Source organism: Camellia sinensis, chromosome 14, assembly GCF_055761805.1.
Source record: "Camellia sinensis isolate YWXY chromosome 14, ASM5576180v1, whole genome shotgun sequence".
NCBI classification, from domain to species: Eukaryota; Viridiplantae; Streptophyta; class Magnoliopsida; order Ericales; family Theaceae; genus Camellia; species Camellia sinensis.
Genome location: NC_138974.1, coordinates 85,091,252 through 85,113,788, shown reverse-complemented (window position 1 = coordinate 85,113,788; position 22,537 = coordinate 85,091,252). Strand labels below are relative to the sequence as shown.

The 22,537-nt window shown below is 37.5% G+C and overlaps 1 protein-coding gene across 4 annotated transcripts; it reads left to right on the top strand.

Annotated features, from left to right (window-relative positions):
* The first annotated feature begins 3,093 nt into the window (after nucleotides 1–3,093).
* On the top strand, nucleotides 3,094–21,725 carry LOC114273713 (uncharacterized). 4 transcript variants are annotated; one of them, XM_082904579.1, is made up of 9 exons: nucleotides 3,094–3,234; nucleotides 13,296–13,381; nucleotides 16,162–16,897; nucleotides 17,671–17,792; nucleotides 18,827–19,672; nucleotides 19,756–20,053; nucleotides 20,448–20,613; nucleotides 20,846–20,948; nucleotides 21,317–21,725. In XM_082904579.1, exons 3-9 carry the CDS (start codon nucleotides 16,241–16,243, stop codon nucleotides 21,555–21,557), a joined length of 2,433 nt encoding a protein of 810 aa, XP_082760705.1. In that variant the 5' UTR covers nucleotides 3,094–3,234; nucleotides 13,296–13,381; nucleotides 16,162–16,240; the 3' UTR covers nucleotides 21,558–21,725. The 4 variants fall into 4 exon arrangements, with proteins under 4 accessions (XP_082760705.1, XP_082760702.1, XP_082760701.1 ...); XM_082904576.1 differs by lacking the exon at nucleotides 3,094–3,234 and having other exon boundaries at nucleotides 13,238–13,381; nucleotides 15,994–16,897; nucleotides 21,383–21,725; XM_082904575.1 differs by lacking the exon at nucleotides 3,094–3,234 and having other exon boundaries at nucleotides 13,238–13,381; nucleotides 15,994–16,897.
* The last annotated feature ends 812 nt before the right edge of the window (nucleotides 21,726–22,537 follow it).

The window sequence follows — 22,537 nt, the reverse complement described above, 5'->3', positions numbered from 1 at the left end:
TAACTATGATTCACAATGTGTTCCATGTATCTTCATTGCGGAAGTATGTGCAAGACCCTTCCGAAGTAGAATCACTAGAAGTGTTGGAGATTAGTGACGATCTAACATATGTGGTGTGACCGGTTACTATTCTAGATCGGGTTATAAAGTAGTTACAGCGCAAGAAAGTGAACATGGTGAAAGTGCAATGGAGCAAGGATGAAAACGATATCACTTGGGAATTGGAAGAGAAAGTTCGGCGTATGCACCCGACACTTTTTGCTTAGTACTCTCTTTTATCGAATCTCGGGACAAGATTCTTTTGAGGTGTGTATATTGTAGTGACCTTAATTTTTCTTAAGTCATTATTATTATTATTATTATTATTATTATTATTATTATTATTATTATTATTATTATTATTATTATTTTATTTTTGACTTTATTAATTGCGTGGATACATGAAAATTTATTGTGATATTAAATTATATACAATTAATCCGAATATTTATATATATAAAAAGTGTTATGTATATTGATCTTATATAGCATATTTATTTAGGTTGTATTTATACAACAAAATATAATATAATGTCAATTAGGTTATAAGCATTAGAGGATGTCACTAAGAAAAAAGAAAGAGGGCTTTGTGGTGTACGATCAAGCCGGGGGGGGGGGGGAGAAAGAGAGAGAGAGAGAGAGAGAGAGATGAGAGGGGAAAAAAGGAAGGGTTATGGTTTTATTTTGGTAGCTTCATTAATTCTCTAAGTATTTCTTTGATCTTTAAAAAAATAATTTGAGCGCAAAACTCACTTTCCTTGATTTATGTTTATTTCGTTGTTTTTATTTACTTATTTTTATGTATTTGATGTTGGTTTGATATTGTACTTGCATGTAAATGATGGATTGATTTCAACTATTTTGATTAGTTATGTATGCAATGTTTAGGGTTTATATATATATATATATATATATTATGGATGTAATCACACTCATAGATATATAAAATTAAATTAAATTAAGAATCCATAGATAAATTCTGTATACTCCACCATGATTCCATGAATTGTTGTTTTATTTAAGTACTGGTGAGAAAAAGTGTATTAAAAAAAGTGAGAATTATGAGATTTATTTGAATGCATTAGGCTCGGCACTGTTATGTTTGTTCTCATGAGTAGATGAGGAGTTGTGTATATATATTGTCGTCTTGTTCTCAAGAATAGACGAGTGCTTTAATTTACACACGTTCGTATATGCTAACAGTCTGAAGAGTGTGGGTCAAACTTGGAACGATATCCCCATACAAGTTTGGCTTCGGAGCGGTGTTAGGTATACGGAAGGCACATGGAATATATGTGTAAGCCAGAAATGAAGGATTGAAGTGGCGAAGTTAAGGTTCAAAGAATTAAATATAAGCTTATTGCTATAGTTTGAATTGTATTGGTTTGTACATCTTGAAAAATAGTAAACGATCTCGATAAATTACGAAATTTAGGCAGAGACATGTAAATGTAATTCTTGACAACTTTTGTATTTTAACTTTTTACTAAAAAGATTAATTAGAACTTGTAATCGGATGATCTTTGTTACAATAATTTTTATTCATTTTAGTAATCCAAAATTTAGATGTTGTTTTAACCCACGAAACGAGCTCATTTTAATTGATTTTGTGTAAAATGAAGTAAAACAGTATTCTGAACACTTTTCGTGTCTTGAACTTTTTCAGAAAAAAATCATCTTAGGACAGTTTATTTTCGTTTTCAGCTTCAGGTTTTTCGATCGAATTCCATGTGGGTTTTGCTATCAAGTTTCTCTCTCAACCTGTTCAGTTTCTACTAAATCCTTCCGCGCTACCTTTTAGGAAATTTGATTCTGTACAACTTTTGTTATTTGAGTAGTGATCAATTCAAATGATTTAAGTATGAAGTGGTACATTTTTATACTTTTTTAGTAATTTACTTATGATTAAATTATATTAACTTTATTTTTTACAGAATGGTGGGAATTACTAACTTTTTATGCAGGGTTGACCCACCATATTTTATTTATTTTTTATATACTTAATTTATATTTAGTTGTATTCGGGTAAGAAATTGAATGCCACCGTATCTCGGGAAATTCCTCCTTCGTCTTGGTGCGGGTAGAACTACTTGTTATGTCCCGTCACAAAAATTAAATGTATTTTTGTTTGTGTCTGGTGGACACGTGGGTGTCAAATCTTATACTCATGCCAATATACTTGTATACAGACTCGTTTTGTCTTTTGGCATCTCGGGTGCGTTCTATTTGAGAGCAGCCGAGCTTCCTTTGTAGAATTAGTTGGGACTACGGTGGTGACGAGAAATAACTATGGTTGTAGGACATGTCTCATGGACTTCTTTTGTTTTCTAGAGTTTAGGATTGATATTAGTTTATTTAATTATTTATAACCTTAGTATTTTGATAATTTGACATTGTGGGTTATTTTTTAATTTTACATTATTTCAGTTGTTTTTGACTATTTGTTACTACTTTAATGTTGGAGGAATTAGATAGTCATGAATTTATAATGTATGGTTTGGTTGGCATTTGTTAATTTTTTTTTTATATCTTGTAATTTTTTTTTTTTTTTTTTAGTATTGAAATTTACTTAAACCAAATTGAGACGTAAACATTTAGATTTTGTTTCACCATTAGGATTTGGATGATGAGATATTGATTGTGATTTAGTCCTAATTTAATATTTAATTGTTCAAATTTTGGGGCGTGACAAAAAATTTTTTGTAGTCTAAGTTCTCTCACTCACTCACACCCATATATAACACCTACTCTCTCATTCTCTCTATTCTCTCTTCTTGCACCAAACTCTCTCCTCTCTCTCTCTCTCTCTCTCTCTCTCTCTCTCTCTCTTCTTCGTTCGCAGCATTGTCCAAAGCTTCATCGGTGTTGACTATGAAGGGGGAATTCGAAATTCCTGAATCATCACCTTTTAGAAGCTTCCTCGTCGCGATCTTCTTCTTCTCAAGCCAAACCCTCGATCAATCACCCTTCTCTCTCTATATTTTCTCTCCAAAAGTACCACTGAATCCAGTGGAAAACATGGCGGCAACGGTGTCGTGGCAACCCCTAGAGGAAGGGTTCAGAAAGATCTGTGGGTTACTTGAACAACAGATATCTCTGACTTCTAATAAGTCTTAGATTTGGCAATAACTCCAGCACTACTCTCTATACTTTGATTTCAATAACTATCTCGTTTTTATCTTCGCCTGTGCCGAGGTACGGTAACCCCAACTCTTGATTCGTCTTCTTCGTTTTCTTGAGAAAATATCTGTGATTATTTTTTGCGTTGATTGGATTGACTTCTTGATTGGGTGTCAATTGTATCTAAATCCTCCCAAGTGTTGGTTTTTTCTTGTTAGATTCATTTAGGTTAGTGTTTATTAGATGATAGAGTTTCTAGTTATTACAGTTTCTTATTGACTGAGTAATGATGTTACTAGATTGCGTTTTTTCAATTGGTCATAATAGCATCAATTTCTCTGGTTTGGTTAAAACAATTTTCTCTGGTTTAAAATTTTGAACAAACACAGAGAAATTTGTGAACAAAGATATTTGGTTCATTTTTTAGAATTTGTTTTTAGAATTTTTTTTTTTTTTTGAAAAATTAGTAACTAGTTTGAGGTTCTTTATCTTGTTAATGCTAAGGTTCTTTCTCTGGGAAGAAATTCTCTAGGAAGAAATTCCCAGAATTTCTCTAAAGAGAATTTCTTTGGAAAGTCCAGAAAATTTTTTTGAATTGAATTTTCTCTGAATTGATATTGAGGGACTTTTGACATTATAAAAATATTAGATAGTTTTTATGTTATAAAATCTTAATAGTAGGGACCTTAAAAAAATTCCCTATCCAAATTGACATTCAGATAGCGGCCTCATTTGGTTTGTTGTTTTCTTAACTAGAAAAAATTAGAAAGTAAAAACAAAATAAAATGTTCAATCGTACATATTAATTAACTATTTTTATTTTTTATAATTATCTAGTATTTAACTAAAAAAGAATTTCAAATGAATTTTAAAAAAAAAAGAAATGAATTAAAAAAAGGGAGCTTTTTTGATAAATCCATTTTCTAAGAGCTTTATCCCATCCAACCCATATTCTTTTTTACTATTCCATTAGGTCCAATTTGAGATAAGAAGACCAAAATACCCTTTTCATCTACTTATATTCCATTTAGTTCACATTATTTTCTTATATTTCAATAAGTCCTATGGGTGATATAATTACCAAAATACCCTTAATGTGAATGTTCACACCGTCAACGTAAATTTTCATATCGTTAACGTGTAGGGGCCCGGCCCATGTCGATCCCCGTGGGTGCCCGGAAAAATTCGAGTCGGGCCGGGCTGGCCCACAGGCCAAAAAAATAGGCCCAGCTCGGCCTGTTGATAATATGAATATTCACATTGACAAGTCAACATTCACATTGATAGGAGTGTAAAATTGGCCTGCGGCCCGTGGACGGCCCGAAACCAGCCCGCCGCCCAGGGCGGGCCCGGACCGGCCCGTTCACAATGTGAATATTCACATTGACATATTAACATTAACAATAACATTGACAAGAGTGCAAAATTGGCCCATGACCCGTGGGCAGCCCGAAGCTTGAGCCCGGGTCGGGGCGGGTCCGGTCCGGCCTGGCACGGCCCGTTGACAATGTGAATATTCACATTGATATGTTAACATTCACATTGATAGGAGCGTAAAATTAGCCCGCGGTCTGTGGCCGGCCCGAAACCCGCCCGCGACTCGTAGGCCGCCCTGGGCGGGCCCGGCCCGACCCGTTGATAATGTGAATATTCACATTGACATGTTAACATTCACATTGATAAGAGTATAAAATTAGCCCGCGTCCCGTGGCTGCCCGAAACTAGCCCACGGCCCGTGGGCGGCCCGGGTGGGCCCAGCCCGGCCTGTTAACAGTGTGAATATTCACATTGACATGTTAACATTCACATTGATAAGAGTGTAAAATTGACTCGCGTCCCATGGGCAGCACGAAGCCCGTGGGCGGCGTGGGGCGAGCTCGGTCCGGCCCGTTGACAATGTGAATATTCACATTGACATATTAACATTCACATTGATAGGAGTATAAAATTAGCCCGTAGCCCGTGGGCGGCCCGAAACCCGCCCGCTGCCCAGGGCGGGCCCGGCCCGACTCGTTGACAATGTGAATATTCACATTGACATATTAACATTAACATTGATAAAAGTGTAAAATTGGCCCGTGACCTGTGAGCAGCCCGAAGCCCGACCCCGGGCCGGGGCGGGCCCGGCCCGTTGACAACGTGAATATTCACATTGACATATTAACATTCACATTGATAAGAGTGTAACATTAGCCCGTGCCCCGTGGCTGCCTGAAATACGCCCACGGCCCGTGGGCGGCCCGAGGCGGGCCCGGCTCAGCCTGTTGACAATGTGAATATTCACATTGACATATTAACATTCACATTGATATGAGTGTAAAATTGACTTGCGTCCCACGGGCGGCCTGGGTTTGGGTCCGGGCCTACCCCAAGCCGCGGGCAAGCTTCGGGCAGCGGACAAATTTTACACTCCTATCAATGTTAATGTTAACATGTCAATGTGAATATTCACATTGTCACGGGTCAGGCCAAGCCCGCCTCGGGCTGCGATCAGGCTTCAAGTTGCCCACGGGCTACGGCCCAATTTTACACTCCTATCAATGTGAATGTTAACATGTCAATGTGAATATTCACATTGCCAACGAGCCGGGCCCGCCCCCGCCTGAGGTCAGGCTTCGGGCTGCACACGGGTCACGGGCCAATTGTACACACTTATCAATGTGAATGTTAACATGTCAATGTGAATATTCATATTGTCAACAGGCCAGGCCGGGCCCGCCCCGGGCCACCCACGGGTCGTAGGCGGGTTTCGGGTAGCCACGGGGCGCGGGCTAATTTTACACTCCTATCAATGTGCATGTTAACATGTCAATATGAATATTCACATTGTCACGAGTCGGGCCAAGCCTGCCTCGGGCTACGGTCAGGCTTCGGGCCGCCCACGGGCTGCGGGCCAATTTTACACTCTTATCAATGTGAATGTTAACATGTCAATGTGAATATTCACATTGTCAACAGGCCGGGCCGGGCAGGGCCCGCTCCGGGCAGCGGGTGGGCTTTTGGCCGTCCATGGGCCGCGGGCCAATTTTATACTCTTATCAATGTGAATGTTAACATGTCAATGTGAATATTCACATTGTCAACGGGCCGGACCGGGCCCGCCTCGGGCCGCCCATGGGCCGCGGGCGGGTTTCGCGCCACCACGTGACGGGGGCCAATTTTACACTCCTATTAATGTGAATGTTAACATGTCAATGTGAATATTCACATTGTCAACGGGCCGGGCCGGGCCGGGTCGGTCCGCCCTGGACTGCTGTCCAGTTTTATACTCTTATCAATGTGAATGTTAACATGTCAATGTGAACATTCACATTGTCAACAGGTAGGGCCGGGCCCGCCCACGGCCCGTGGGCGGGTTTTGGGCAGCCATGAGGTGCGGGCTAATTTTACACTCCTATCAATGTGAATGTTAACATGTCAATGTGAATATTCACATTGTCAACGGGCCGGGCCGGGCTTTTGGCCGCCCATGGGCCGCGGCGCAATTTTATACTCTTATCAATGTGAATGTTAACATGTCAATGTGAATATTCACATTGTCAATGGGCCGGACTGGGCCCGCCCCGGGCCGCCCATGGGTCGCGGGCGAGTTTCGCGCCGTCACGGGACGGAGGCCAATTTTATACTCCTATTAATGTGAATGTTAATATGTCAATGTGAATATTCACATTGTCAACGGGTCGGGCCGGGCCGGGTCGGGCCCGCCCTGGGTTGCTGTCCAGTTTTATACTCTTATCAATGTGAATGTTAACATGTCAATGTGAACATTCACATTGTCAACGGGCCGGGCCGGGCCCGCCCACGGGCCGTGGGCGGGTTTTGGGCAGCCACGAGGCGCGGGCCAATTTTATACTCCTATTAATGTGAATGTTAACATGTCAATGTGAATATTCACATTGTCAACGGGCCGGGCCGGGCCCACCCCGGGCCGCGGGCGTGCTTTTGGCCGCCCATGGGCCGCGGCCCAATTTTATGCTCTTATCAATATGAATGTTAACATGTCAATGTGAATATTCACATTGTCGACGGGCCGGACCGGGACCGCCCCGGGCCGGCCATGGGTCGCGGGCGGGTTTCGCGCCGCCACGGGACGGAGGTCAATTTTACACTTCTTTTAATGTGAATGTTAATATGTCAATGTGAATATTCACATTGTCAACGGGCCGGGCCCGCCCCGGCTCGCGGCAGGGTGTAGACGCGCCCGCGAGGGGGGGCCTCGTGCTACTACAGTTCGGACTCGCGATTTTGTTGTCGCGGTTCTTAATCTGAACCAAAGAGTCCAAATCTGGCAAATCGTTTTGAGAAACAGATTTTTGAAAAAGTAGTGTCAAACATAGACTGCTTTGCCAGATACAGAGTCGCCACCTAAATATTTTTAAAATGGGGAAATTTAGGAAACCCTGACTCGGTGCCGAAGGCCACATGTCTGTCATCACCGGAGTTGTCTCGGCTCGGGAGCTTAGGTACGATCGGGGAAGGTCAGCTATGAGCACCCCCTCTCGCCCGGTCCGAAGACCGGCCTCTACTAACCGTGATATCCGTTTTTGAAAACGTTATGTGTTCTTATACCAATTGTTAGCCTAGAATTACTATGTTATGTGCACAGCAAACAAGTATAGACTAGATTGCCTAATTTGGAAATAAGCATTGCATATCCGTTTGTTTTGAAAAGCGTTTTGGAAATTTGCTACTCGCAAGTAGACTAAAACACGGATTTCAATGAGTTCTTCCAACTCAAACAATCCAACCTTCACCCACAGGCATTAAAAACATTTTAACACATAAGCACTTAGCCGCATGGCAGGCATACTGTCATGGCAACACTCACACACATGCGGGATGCTAAAGCATAAATACTTACATCGTACTCCGTGCCAAAACAGTAAACTAGTCAACAAACATGCATGTCCTAGTTCATGTTAAAAATGGCTAATGCATCACATGCAAAAATACAATCTAGGCAGGCTCGGCTAACCCTAAACATGGCATGTGAAATGCGATCAACTACCACATATTCAATTTGTGAATTGAAGTGCAGATGCAGTTAGCGTGATGTACCGAGCCTAATGTATGTAATACAAATGTATGGATGTACGCATGCATAGCATGAGGTATGCTAATTTTAAAGATGCCTTAATCTACCATCATAAGCAGGTAAATAAAAGGGAAGAAAGAAGTGGGGATTGGAAGACATACACACCACCCACACACACTTATTACAGGTTTGCCCTCGCTCGGAGGGACCAAATAAATATTACAAATTAATTAACTACGCAAGCTAATTAAATATTACAAATTGCCTAATCAACTAAGCAAATTTAATTAAACTAAGAAAACAGTAAATCGCCTCGGGAAATGCGCCGCCATGCGTGAGCTGCCTCTGTTTTCCTTCCTTCACTCCTCTGGAGGTTGCCAAAACCTCAGGACTGCTTCCTTGGGCAATGGGGATCACCACCGGCTGAATGGAATTGCCACCGGCAGTGTGATATGGCCACCGGCACAAAATGAAGCTGTCGGCAGATAAATTATTGCCAGTCGGCACTTTACACTGCCGGTCGGCAAATAAAGCCTGCAGAACCTGCAACTCACAGCAACAGAGGGCAAGGCAAAGCATGGCAGCACAATTCAAAGCATGTATGCACCACTCATGCCCCTTATCACGTTTGTGACTCAAAAGGACATGTGCCTCGATTCTCGGACCACCAATCACGCATTTCCATGCATGATGATCCAAGGAATCAAGTATGCAATTTTCATGTCAAATGAAATGCAAACCAATCAACCAAACAAGGCCCAATTCCTATCACTAAGTCAAGGAACAAGGCATGCATGCAAGATGCAATGCAACCTAGGCATGCAAGCTAAGGATGCAACATGGCATGGCAACAAACTTATGCAAGCATACAAGCAAACATAGGGGCATGCAAACCAATAAAAAGGTGGACTTAGGCATGGTTTAGGCAGCTCCAATAAGGCCTAAAACAAGGGCCAAAGTGTTATAATGAGGGACCAAATACACATACACACATACATGTGTTGAAAGGCCGACACTTAGGCACAAATTGAACAACTTTCAAACACACTTGAAAAGGGGAATCATGGACTAATTAGCATGCAACATAAGCATTGAAAATCATGTCATAAAATGATGCCAAATCATGTTAAACAAGACAAGCAAATGCATGCAAGCATGGTCCAAGTACTTGAGGCAAGTCATGAAGCTTTGAAGTGCATTTATCAAAACAAACATGGCATGCATTAAGCAACTAAAAACAGGTTTTTAGCATGTTAAAACAAAGCTAAAGGACTACTTAGATGGCATCTAAGTGGCTCAAATTTAGAGGCATGCACGATGGTCAAAACATGGAGCATGCAACACATGCTTCCAAAGCATTAAAGAAGCATGCAAGGCAGTCACGCAAGCATGAAAATGGGACTGAAATAACATGTAAGGTGACCCCAAATCACCAAATCAATGTAAAGATGTCATGCTATGCATGCACATACCTAAGGCCAACAAGCCAAAATGCAAAGAGGCTATATGATGCATGCCAAAATCAACCCAAACACTTATGGACAGACCTAAAACATGTCAAGATAAGCACAAAATCTTCACAAATGTAAGCCTAAAACATGCTAGAAACAAAGGCACACGACCTGAGACATGTTAAGGAATCACAAGGCATTACATGGCAACTATGCTAAGCATGCATGGAGTACCAAAACCAATTTAAAATCATGTTATATTATGGAAATATAAGCATGAAAAATAGCCTATACATGCTCAACACACACTCAAACATAGGCTCCCTCAAGAGGCCAAAACATGCCCTTTTCAAGGACAACAAGGAGAGGGGGTGGCCCTCTCCCTTTAGAGACTTTAAGGCACCATCTCCACCACTGAAATCCCTCAAGATTTCAGTGGTGAAGAGGCCCAAACACCAAAGTCCCGAAACTAGCACAAAATAGCACAAAATAAGGCCTTTCAAGGCCTAAGAGGGGTCAAACACCCTCAAATCACAAAACACCCTTAATAAACAATCAAGAGGGTCTAAAAACAGAACTTTTTTGTATTATACACCAAACTCAAAAACGAATTTAAGACAGGTAGAAATAAGGTGCAAAAATGGGGAATAAAGGGGTGAGATTCTTACCCTTGAAGTCTTCTTCAACAATGATTCTCCAATGGCCTTCCTTGGCTTGAATCCAACACCAAAGTACTAAAATCAGTCCCTTAGAACCTCAATAGCTAGACAACGGTGAAACACTAGGTGTTTATGTGCAATAGTAAGACACAAAACACCTAGAGCACAAAAGAGAGGGAAAGAGAGATAGGATGTGTATCTAACCCTAACCCTAGAACTCAAACCCTAACAATGGCTATCTAAGCTCTCAAAATATCTCAAGTGTCTAACCTCTTGCAACAAGAGAGAGTCCCTCTCTATATAGAAGCTTTTGTCTTGTAAAGCTTACAAGACAAGCTTCATAAGAGGGAGATCCCTCCATACACGTGTATGGAGGGGAGTAAAAGCAAGACAGCTGTCTTAAAATATCTGCAAAAGCAGATGCACAGTAGTCGGCCGGCCAAAAATGTCATCTTGGCAAAAAAGAGTGTCGACCGGCACTAAAAGTGCCGACCTGCAACAAAGAGTGCCGACCGGCAACAAAAAGTGCCGATGGCAGTAAAAACCAGCCAGTGGCCTCTAGCCACTGCCGGTGGTAGGTGGGGATGGTTTACAAGCCCTACCCTGCCTCTCAAAGGCAAGATGTCAGTGTTTGGTGCAAAACTAGACACTAAACGGTCGGGTTCGGAGATCCTGAGGCAAGGCGCGTAGCCGAGGCCTCCGGGAACTCCAAACGAACACAAACATGGATGATCACCGAGTGTTCCAACGGTGACGTCCAAGTCTTGAGGACGGTCAAAAATGGGGTGTCTACACCGGGTTTCGGGCCTCCCACGGGCCAATTTTACATTCCTACCAATGTGAATTTTAAAATATGAATGTTCACATCATTAAATTGCTAATCGTTCAAAAAATATTTATAAGGGTATCAAAATTAAATATAAGGGCATAAGTGTCCAAGAAAACAGTGTAAATCAAGAAAATGGACTTTATGGAATAAAACTATACATACATGGGACTAAATGGGTTAAAAAATTTCTTCATGGACTTCTTGGGTTAAAACACTTCTAAATTGGACTTATCAATAAAAATCCCTTAAAAAAATTATTTCACAATAAAAATTAAAAAATTGCTAAACAGGACACAAAACAAAATAAAATAGAGGTACATACGTGTAGGTCCTAATAAATGGACTTATTATGTAATAGGTCCTATGAGAAAAATTTATTATAAAAAAACGTTACTAATTGTAAGTTTTAGTGATAATTTATAAAAATCATGACAAAAAAAATTACTAATTGTCAATTTTTAGTGACATATATAAAAAATTATTATAAAAAAATTATTTTTAGCGACAATTTCATCAAGATTTATTTTCAATAAGACTTGATGTGAATTAAGTTCAACTATTAGGATTTATTAGTAGTATGTTCTATCGTACATATTAATTAATTATTTTTATTTTTTTATAATTATCAAGTATTTAACTAAAAAAGCATTTCAAATGAATTTAAAAAAAAAAGAAATGAATTAAAAAAATTATTTCACAATAAAAAATAAAAATTAAAAAATTGCTAAACAGGACACAAAACAAAATAAAATAAGGATACATACGTGTAGGTCATAATAAGTGGATTTATTATGTAATAGGTCTTAGGAGAAAAATTTATCATAAAAAAACGTTACTAATTGTAAGTTTTAGTGACAATTTATAAAAATCATGACAAAAAAATTACTAATTGTCAATTTTTAGTGACATATATAAAAAATTATCACAAAAAAATTATTTTTAGCGACAATTTCATCAAGAATTATTTTCAATAAGATTTGATGTGAATTAAGTTCAACTATTAGGACCTATTGGTAGTATGTTCAATCGTACATATTAATTAATTATTTTTATTTTCTTATAGTTATCTAGTATTTAGCTAAAAAAAGCATTTCAAATGAATAAAGAAAAATAAGAAATGAATTAAAAAAATTATTTCACAATAAAAATTAAGAAATTGCTAAACAGGACACAATTTAGGTCTCGTATGGGATTAAATATTTTAGTCAAAAAATCAAAAAATCATTAATATAAATTATTATATTATTTTTTCTATTTTTTTATAAAAATTTAAAAAATTATTAAAATAATTTGTTATCTTAAAGTGAATTATAGTGACAATAATGTTTGATAACCTGAAATCGGCAATGCTGGGGACCCCAGTGGGGGCGACCCCCAGCACCCCACCTCCACTGGGGGGGCTGCCAATGGCCAAAAACTAAAAAAAAAAAAAAAAATTGTTTTTTTGGCCAATCAGAGAGGACCCCCAGTACCCCACTGGGGGTCTCAAGCTTTATTCAACCTGAAATATTTCAAAATGATATCATTTTAAAAGTGAAATGACATTCACCTTGCTTAGTTTTCAGTTTTTCAAAACACTTTTCAGAAAATTCTACTTTTTTATTTTTCGTGTTTTTTTGTTTTTACTGAATTTTTTAAATATTTTAAGCAAGTTTTTTACTTTTTAGACACATCTAACATAAATACACCTAAAAAGTAAAAAAATTGTAAAAAAAATCTTTTAAAAATTCACTAAATACCAAAAATACAAAAAAATACAAGAATTCAGTAAATTTTTTATATTTTTATGTATTTATTAATTTTTTAAAATATTTTTTCACAAATTTTTTACTTTTTAGATACATCTAAGTAAGGTGCATCTAAAAAAGTAAAACAAATATTTAAAATTTAAAAATATTCACTAAAAATAAAAAAACACAAAAATCAAAAAAAATTAATTTTCAAAAAACTTAATCTAAAAAATTTAAAACAAACACAGTAATTATTTTCGTACATTCAAAAACACAAATTACAAATCATTTTTCTTAGAGTTAAAGTGGATAAAAGGACAGTGTGACGTGTCACATTTATTTATTTCGTAAATCGCCGTTTCCCTCTCTCTTTCGTTAGAGCTCTCAACTTTTTTTCTCCACAACCCTCTCTCTCTCTCGGTTTCATTTCAGTTATAACTTTCTGGAATTGAAGAATTGAACAGCTACATTTCGATTCTTCGACTTGGAAAAAGGAACAGAAGAACGGAGATTCCAAGGTAAGTTCTATTTTCTTCATATTCAAATTAATCATATTCTCTCGGCTTTTCCTTTTGTTTTCCTCTCTCTCTCTCTCTCTTAATTTTTTCTGGTTTGAACAATGCGTGAATGAGCCATTTTAATCCAATTTTGGGCTCAATTTCACGTATTTGAACAACCATGATTCATCCCACTAATTTAGGAACACTAATTGATCACTAAAGATGTGAAAATCCAAAAAAAAAAAAAAAACATAAGTCTAAAACATCACATCAATAAATAAGACTCACCAATTAATACTCTTCTAGCGCGCTCTTAAATTAATAGTCTTAAACATTTTTCTGGATTTGAGTAAGCTTTATGTCTTTCTTGTCTTGTTTTCTCTTTGTTATCTATTCAGGAAGGTCTCTGACACTTTTTGTCTCGTATTTTAAATTTTTTCTAAGTACCCTTAGACCATCTCCAACGGTGAACCAAACCCAGCATCAGATTTAAATTTTAATGAAAAACCCACTTTTTCACGCTCCAACGGTTTCACCAAATCGATATCAAATCCAGAATTCAGCAAAAATGGTACCAAACTGAGTGCAGGCGAAGCATTTCAGCAAATCACTGTTCCTAACCGTTGGGATGAGACGAACAGGTCGACCATCCGGTTGACCAACCGGTTAACCAACCGGTCGCCCCGGAGAAAGTTCAGACCGTTCGCAAAAAGGTTCAAACCAGTCCAAAAAAAAAAAAAAAAAAATTTTTGCCTAGGTGGTCGACCACCCGGTCGACCGGCCGGTTGACCACCCGGTCGACCACCAAAAGTTCAAAAAGTTCCAAAAAAAAGGTTCAAACGGGTAAAAAAAAAAAAAAATTTTTTTGCCATTACCGATTGACCGGCCGGTCGACCGGCCGGTCAACCAACCGGTTGCCCAGTGCAAATTTGATGAAACGGATTTGATGTTGAACCGTTGGAGCGCGAAGTATCAAATTAAGGAAATGACCCATTTTTTACACAGATTTGGTGAAATATTTGGTACACCGTTGGAGATGCTCTTACATTCGAGTTTTTATAAAAATAATAATTATTTAGATCACTAAAAAAATAAATTATTAATAACACTAATACATTGAGAATGATAAAAAATAAATAAATAAATAAAAACAAGTCATAAAAAATGAGCAGGACCCACTGATCGGTATATTAAAATTACATACGCATACATATATATATATATATATATATGGGTTGTTTGGCTTTTTTTTTAATTTTTTAGAGTAAAATTTATAAAATGATAAAATAGATTAAAATAGTCAATCAGACAAAATATCACATCAAACTCATAGTCATTTTACTTTTTTTCTAACAAATATTACATTTAATTACAAAAAAAATTCAATTATTTTTCCAAATACAAAAACTTTAGTCTACTAAAATAATCAAATTTTAGTCTATTAAAATAGCCAAAAACTAAAATAACCTATTAAAATAGGAACTTTCCAAACACACACTTTCCCTATATATACACGTACAAAAAGACGTATAAAAATTTGTATAGAGAGAGAGAGATAGAGGGAGAGGGGGCTCTCTTCAAATGATTCACTCATTTGGATTCAAGCTATTTGATCCTTTTTTTTTTTTTTTAAATTATAAATATTATCGATTGTGAAACATTTCTCGCGTAAAAGTTGTATAATCAAATATGGATTTTAATATGATCTTAAGGATCTTGGGAGTAGGCAAAAGGGCCACATGAGGCATTTTTACTGGTGAAATTAGTTTTTTCTTCCTCCAACAGGTTCTGCATCACAAGAAGCATGTTGCATATTTTCATATTCACTTTCACTCTCCACATTTAGCTAGCCTCCATTGCTAGGTCAAAGAAATTTCTCTCTGAGATCTCCATCTCCACATTCTCCTTCAATCTTTGTTGCAGCCCATTGTCATTTTTAAAAAGGGCAAATTAAATATACCTCCGTCGAGGTTTAGCTAAATTACAGATATCCCTGAGGTTTCGGAAATTACAGATACCCCTGAGGTTTATATTTTCATAACAAACTGCTCATTGAGATTTATATTTTCATAACAATTTGTCTCCTAATTTGTTATGCAAATAGTACCTTCAGGGAGTATCTGTAATTTCTCAAACTTCAGGGAATGTCTGTTATTTTGCTAAATCTCGAGGGGTATATGTAATTTGCCCTTTTTAAAAATATGATCGTAAAAATATTATTTTAAATTAATTTAATTATATATTTTTAAAAAATAAATATTTATAAATGTCACATCATAAAAAAAAATTATATATTTTTTATTTATGTTTATAGTATTTAAAAAAAATTAATTACTTTAATTTAATTGATTAACAAAAACAAAGAATATGATAAGAGTGCATATATTGTACTTTTATGTGTACTTTTAGAAGGCATTTTGCCTAGCACTACTTGAGGGTTCCAAAACTTTGAACGGTTTATAAACTACGATTTTTTTTTTTTTTTTTGACTCTCTGTCTGTGTGTGCTTGAGTATGGGTGATGGGGGATTTGTGTAGTTACTTTTTGAGATGACAGGGGATAGTTAGCAATAAATAGTTGTTTTAACTTGAAGAGAGAGAAACATGACACATTTTTTTCAAACCGTGCAGTGAAAGCAAAGAATCTAGATTGTGTTTTTTTGTCTTTTAAGCGAAAGGGATGCTTAAACCAACCCAGAAAATGATTACCATGGTTGAGCAATAGAATTGTTAGTGGGATCAATTAATGGCTGTTGCTGGTTTACAAAATGTTTCCATGCTTGAGTCATCTTTTGATAGGGAGTCTCAGTCTCCACTCTCATGGCGGTGGGGTAATCATCATGATAGGCCGAGCACCCGAGGCTCTTCTCTTCTGCAAATGTGGCGTGAACTCGAGGGTGAGCATATAGTGAGTCATTCCCAATTGAGAGTTGGAGGTAGACTACGGCAAAATAGGATTGATGGCTCGAATTCTGATCTTGTGAATGCGTATTTGTCTGAGAAACTCGATAGTGATAATGGAGATAGCTTGGAGTTGGAGGATAGCAATGAAAATTCAAAACATGAGGATGAGAACAGTTCTAGCTCAGAGCAGTCCACTGATTTTGGGGAAGTTGAAAGGGAAAGGGTGAGACAAATATTCCGGGAATGGATGAATAGTGGAGTAAGCGGTGTTGCATCCAATGTTTCCCCTGTGAAAAGTTCTTCAAGGGCACCATGGCTTGGTGAAAATGAGTGTGAGAGGGTGAGGATTATAAGGGAGTGGGTACGGATGACTAGCCAGCAGAGAAGCACTTGTGGTGGTGGCAGTAGAGAAGAACAACCCGTTGAAATTGGTGCTGAAATTGAACGAGTTCGTGATGGATTTGTTGTTAATCATTGTGAGATTGGTGCTCGAAGGAAAATCCACAGATTATGTGGCAGACAGGCTTTGCTTGATTTGTTGACAAGGTCTGAGAGGGAAAGGCAAAGAGAACTCCAGGAGTTGTTGGAGCATCGGCCTGTATCTGATTTTGCTCACCGTAATCGCATTCAGGTAAGCTGTTTCAAAAGTTCTTGTCTTTGACTTGTGATTTTATGTCAGCTCTTTACACTTCTACGTTTTTTTTTTTTTTGTTTGATTCAAACACTTCTACCTTTTTACCATACCTCTATGGAAGAAACTCTAAAACAACCACAGTTTTAAATTTAAATCTCAAACTTGTCCTATTTCACACCAGATTGTTGATTTGCAATCATGATGAATTTACTATCTATTTGTGTAAAATCTTTAGTCGTAATTTGATGCTTGTACGAGTTAGTTATGAGTTGGGTTTGGGATGTAATATATAGGACTGATCGCAGTGAAAGGTTTTTCTAATGATGATTAGCATTCATATTGGATTGTCCTGTGGTTATTTTGCGGAGTTCGGTAGAATGCAATTACAAATTATATAGATGATTGTACATTTTTTTGTTATGGCCTATGGAAAATGCATTTTTTGTAAACATTTGAGCTAATTTTCACATGTTTAAATTACAAAACGAACCATCGTGTAAAGATCACAATTATTATTCAATGCATGTTATGAGAAAGTTCTGTATCATGCAAGTTACTTGTAGAGATGATTCAAATTATGTCTTTTCTTTTCTATATTAAAATATTCACACACACACACACACACACACACACATATATATATATATATATATCTGTTTTATGGTTTGTTTCCATGCTTGGCATTTAGCCATGATGTTAATAAGTTTGGGATTTATGCCCATGAAGTATTGAAATCTTTTTGACTGCTTTATGTTGTACTTGTTTTGAAGTCAATATTGAGAAGTAGATTCTTGCAAAGTGGAAGATTGGTCCAAGACGAGCAACCCTCCTCTTCTGTGGCAGCAAGTGAATTGGGTTTTTTGAGGCAAAGACACACTGTCTCTGGTTTAAGGTATTTGGTTTTAATGCTATATCTACAATAAGAGTGTCTTCTTTCTTTTTATTTCTCAAAAATATTTTTCCTGCACTAACTATCATGCAACGTTGCTTTTACTACCTGCCTTATTTGGATGTGTATGTGTCTCTGTGTGGTGGTCTGTTTTCCCATAGCTAATGCTTGTTATTTTGGTTGCTGTGGAAGAGAAAATCATGTTGAAGTAGACCCAAACAACTTCACCAAGTTTTCTAGCAATTTTTTAGGTTAAAAATTTGATGCTAGTGAATTACATGCTTCATGAATTCATTGTGATTGTGGTGTTGAGATATTGTAACATAGTATCTCTGTGAGAGCAGCCATTTTGCACAAATAATGCCATAGGTTGGGTATGTACTCAATCTATCTCTCCACCCACATCCAATGGGGACTAAACTAGGCATACTCTTTTTTATTTTTATTCTTTATAATAATAATACTTGTTATTTTTCTAGTATCTCTACTTGACATGGATGTAGAAATGGAATGGGAGCCAGACAAGATAATGACTTTCCAGACATGTTGACCTCCAAAAACAAGCAGCATACTGATGTGATGCTTGTTAATGTAGAAGTGATGCTGAAAAATGGCAAAACTAAATGTGCAATCTGCAATAGACACTGATAATATCAATAGAGTTACCAAGCTTGCATGCCTCCAAAAACAAGAAATGCTATACGTATTATATTTGTTTATAGGTTTATCTAATTAGAGTTATTATTCTACAACCATTTAGTTATACTTGTTGGCAGATTTTAATGCATTTGTAGTATTAAATGGTAGTTTCTCACCTTTGTCCTGTACTGAGATCTGCCTTTATTGGCTTGTTTGGCCTTTTTTATGCATGATCTGTGTTTTGTAGGGATGAGATCAGGCAACTTCCAATAACATTACAGGCTGTTATTTTTTGTGCAAAGTATTTGATATTGTTTGGGATGACTGTCATTGTTGGTTAAAACAATGATTAATTTGTTTATTTATTAACTTGATTGGAACCATTTGTTTGAGCACAGGGGAGGGTTCCTTTCCAGATTGGACCATTTTGTCCACAGTCCATCTGGCAGTGCCCAGTCTGATACCTCATCTAACAATGACATAAATGATTTTATAAATGAACAAACTCAAACAAACAGTTTGCGTGACAACCAAGATGCAATCCAAGAACAATCTGAGCCTAATAATGGTGAAAGAGAAATAAATGAGTTATGCACTGTTCCCTTGGAAGGCAATTCTAGTCAAGATATAAATTGGCAACAGGCTACTGCTCCAGAAGAACAGCAGGTAGTGATTTCTGAAGATGAGGGAAGAGAGAAACCATCACCATCCAATTCTGTGTCTGTTGGAATGAGAGAAGGTTTGGGAGAAAATATGGGTGGAAACTGTGGGGGAAATATTGCAAATGCATGGTCACAAGAAACACCAAGAAATGAAGTCGAAGAACAGCATCATCAGATAGGAGCTCAAGAAGAATTTTATGAACATTGTGAGCATAATTGCGAGGAATGTGATGTGCATGTGTCCTCAAATCATGCAGATGGTCATGAAAGTAATACAATTGAAGGCATGCACTGGCCACATGGTTCTGCACAAGTAGAAGAGTGGCATGCATCATCGGTTACTGGATGGAGAGATGATAATGCAGAAGGCACAGATGAAAATTTGAGTGAAATAAGTGCAAATCACTGGTACACGGAAACATTGGGAAGTGAAGGTGAAGAAGATGTGAGATGGCTTGACAGTGGTCTGCAGGAGGCTATGGATAATTTATTAGAAGGGCCTTCTGCTGGGCAATTTGATACATTTTATTTTCCAGACAATGAAAATGTGTACAGTTCAGAAATTAGAGAACTTTTAAGCAGGTTTGGATCTGATTATTGAAGGCATTAGACATTTTGGTACTTTGTAATGATGACTTTTATAGGAGGTTTTGTTCATGTTGTAGGAGAAGAGTCTCTAATCTTCTTCGAAGTGATTTCCGTGAGAGCCTAGACCAATTGATACAATCATATGTGGAAAGGCAAGTTTATGCTTCGGTTGACTGGGAACTGGATGGAACTTCATCACCCTCTCCAAACTCTCCAGCATTGGTGGTGCAAGATGTGCAGCAGATTGGAGATCAGAACCAGGGTCAGTTGGATGATGTGGGGGGTCCACTTGTTCTTCCTTCAATGCCCTTTCAGGACCAGGAGTTGCAAGATGATAACTGGCCTCGAAACATCTTGCATCAATGCTCGGGCATTGTGAGTTTATCCCAAATCAAGTATTGCTGTTTTTTTTTTTGTTTGCACAGATTTTCTCAATTACTTCAATTAGCCTTAAAAAATGAAAACTTATCTAGGCACATAAAGGGTGAAATTTTGTATGTGAAAAGCTCTAGCTTTCTTCATGGATAAATTCTGATTTCAGCCATCCAATTGATGAATTTTTGAATTGGACCTACCTATCTAAAAGTTGAGTATTATTTGGTTGAAGTTTTTCATTTGAACAAGTCTCAACTGTTGTTTGTTTGTTTAGTTTCTTTTGCGTCTCCCCACTTAACTAATTTTTAGTTTGACTAGTTTACATCTCTACTCTCTGTGTATTCATTCCTACACTTCCTATGTTTGAAATGAGTATTATTGTTGATTGGAGCAGGATTGGGAGATCATTAATGATTTGAGGATCGACATGGCTAGGCTTCAGCAGTGGATGAGTGACATGCAGAGGATGCTGGAAACCTGCATGTATATGCAGCTTGAATTGCAGCGTTCAGTACAACAAGAGGTTTCTGCTGCTCTGAATAGGTCAGCTGGTCCAACAGGTTTGTCTACAATTTTAAAACAGCTGCTCGTGTGCATTTATTCTTTTTCCCCAATTCTTACTTTTCTTTTCTTTTTTTCTTTTTTCTTTTTTTTTTTTTTCTTTCCCCTTCATTTGATTAAATTCGCATATGCAACTCTAGTTGGTCTGTTGGGTCTTCTTGTTTTTTTTTTTGCACGGCTTTTTCTTGCAATTCAAGAATTGATTGCTGACACATTATTAATATGCTGCAGAGGACGATCACAGACTGCCAACGGATGAATCCAAATGGGATTTTGTGAGGAAAGGAATTTGCTGTTTATGTTGCGATAACAGTATAGATTCTTTACTGTACAGGTATAAAATTAACAAATCTATATGACTTCTTGATATAGATTAGAGGCATACTGGATAAAATTCTACGTAACTTTCTCTTCCGTGTACCATATTGTCACAGATGTGGGCACATGTGCACGTGTTCAAAATGCGCAGACAATCTGGTCCAAGGAAGCGGAAAGTGTCCAATGTGCCTAGCACCTGTAATTGAGACAATACGTGCCTATTCTATCCAATAATAATAACCAAGAAAATAATATGATATGTGCCTATCCTTATTAGTTGCTCCCCAACTCCATCCAGGCAATATAAATAAATTTTACCCCTTTTTTTTGATTTGTTTTACAATAAGTACATGTGATTTGCTTAATTTATGACTGGAATACCAGATGGCATACCCAATTTGTTGTTTTGAGTCCGAGTAAATTATTGAGTGGACATTTTGTTGATACCAGCCAAATACCAGATTGTTTTGAAGTCAGATCTCAAATAAGTTTTCTGATCAAAGAGGAAATGATATATCACGTCCTGAAGAACCTTAAATGGTCACTTGCTGAAGGATCTGTTCCAATGATGGGTGGCATTGTTGGAGAGCCGTGGTATTATGCAGAACAGCCTCTACTTTGCTGAATGTATATCGATTTTTAGGAGATATTAAAGTCAACCCATTATTGCTTAAACGCTCTTTCTAATTCATTTATTTTCTTCTGAAACTTGTTTTATTTCAAGCTGTGCTTTTCTCGGTGGTGTAAAACAATGAAATTTTCCATTTGCATGAGTAAGTTCTTTGCCCTACAATTCTATGAAGGTGTTATTTGGTAATGTCTATAATATAATTTAGAGTGATTCTATTTATACCACCATTTTATCTCATTACACCTTTCATTTTCAATATTTTATTACAATGTTAACCTTACATGAAATTACGTATATTCTTTCATCAAGACTTTGTCCCCCTCTACTGAGAGAGGGAAAGCCCTAGGGTTTTTAGGTCTCGACAAAGAAGAAGAAGAGCCTAGATTGGGGGGACCATGGGGGTTTGCAGCTGAGGGAGAGTCGCAGTGGAGGCTTGATAGTGGAGGAAAGGTACTGGAGAGGTGAGTTGTAGTGGAAAGGGAACATCGGTGGGGGAGGAGGCGGCAACAATCACTACAAGAAAATACACATTTGGTGACTAAATTTTTAGTCGCCAAAAGTGATTTTTTAGTCGCCAAAAGTCGGATTTTAGGTTTTCCCGACTAAATTTTTTAGTCGCCATGTTTGTCGCTGGAAAACTGTCGCGGAAGGTATGGGCGACTAACCCACTTTTAGTCGCCAAAAACAAACTCTGTAGCGACTAAAATTTTCGTCGCCAAAGCTCATTTATATTTTTTAAATTATACATTTGGCGACTAAAGTTTTAGTCGCCAATAGTAAATTTTTTTTTTAATTTACACATTTGCCGACTATTTTTTTCGTCGCCAATACTAAAGCTTTTGGCGACCACCTGTTTTAGTCGCCAAAAGCATATTTAAAAAAAAAAATTTTTGAACCTGTGTTGCTCGCAGGTTTCAAACCTAAGACATCCCACCACCACATTCCAAACCTTTTGCCAAACACTCCCTCCACTA

Coding starts and splice junctions, on each gene's coding strand:
- LOC114273713 (XM_082904575.1), top strand. CDS start 16,109: ATGGCTGTTGCTGGTTTACAAAATGTTTCCATGCTTGAGTCATCTTTT. Junction 20,054..20,447: donor TGCATCAATGCTCGGGCATT/GTGAGTTTATCC, acceptor TGATTGGAGCAG/GATTGGGAGATCATTAATGA. Junction 20,949..21,316: donor ATAGATTCTTTACTGTACAG/GTATAAAATTAA, acceptor CTGGAATACCAG/ATGGCATACCCAATTTGTTG.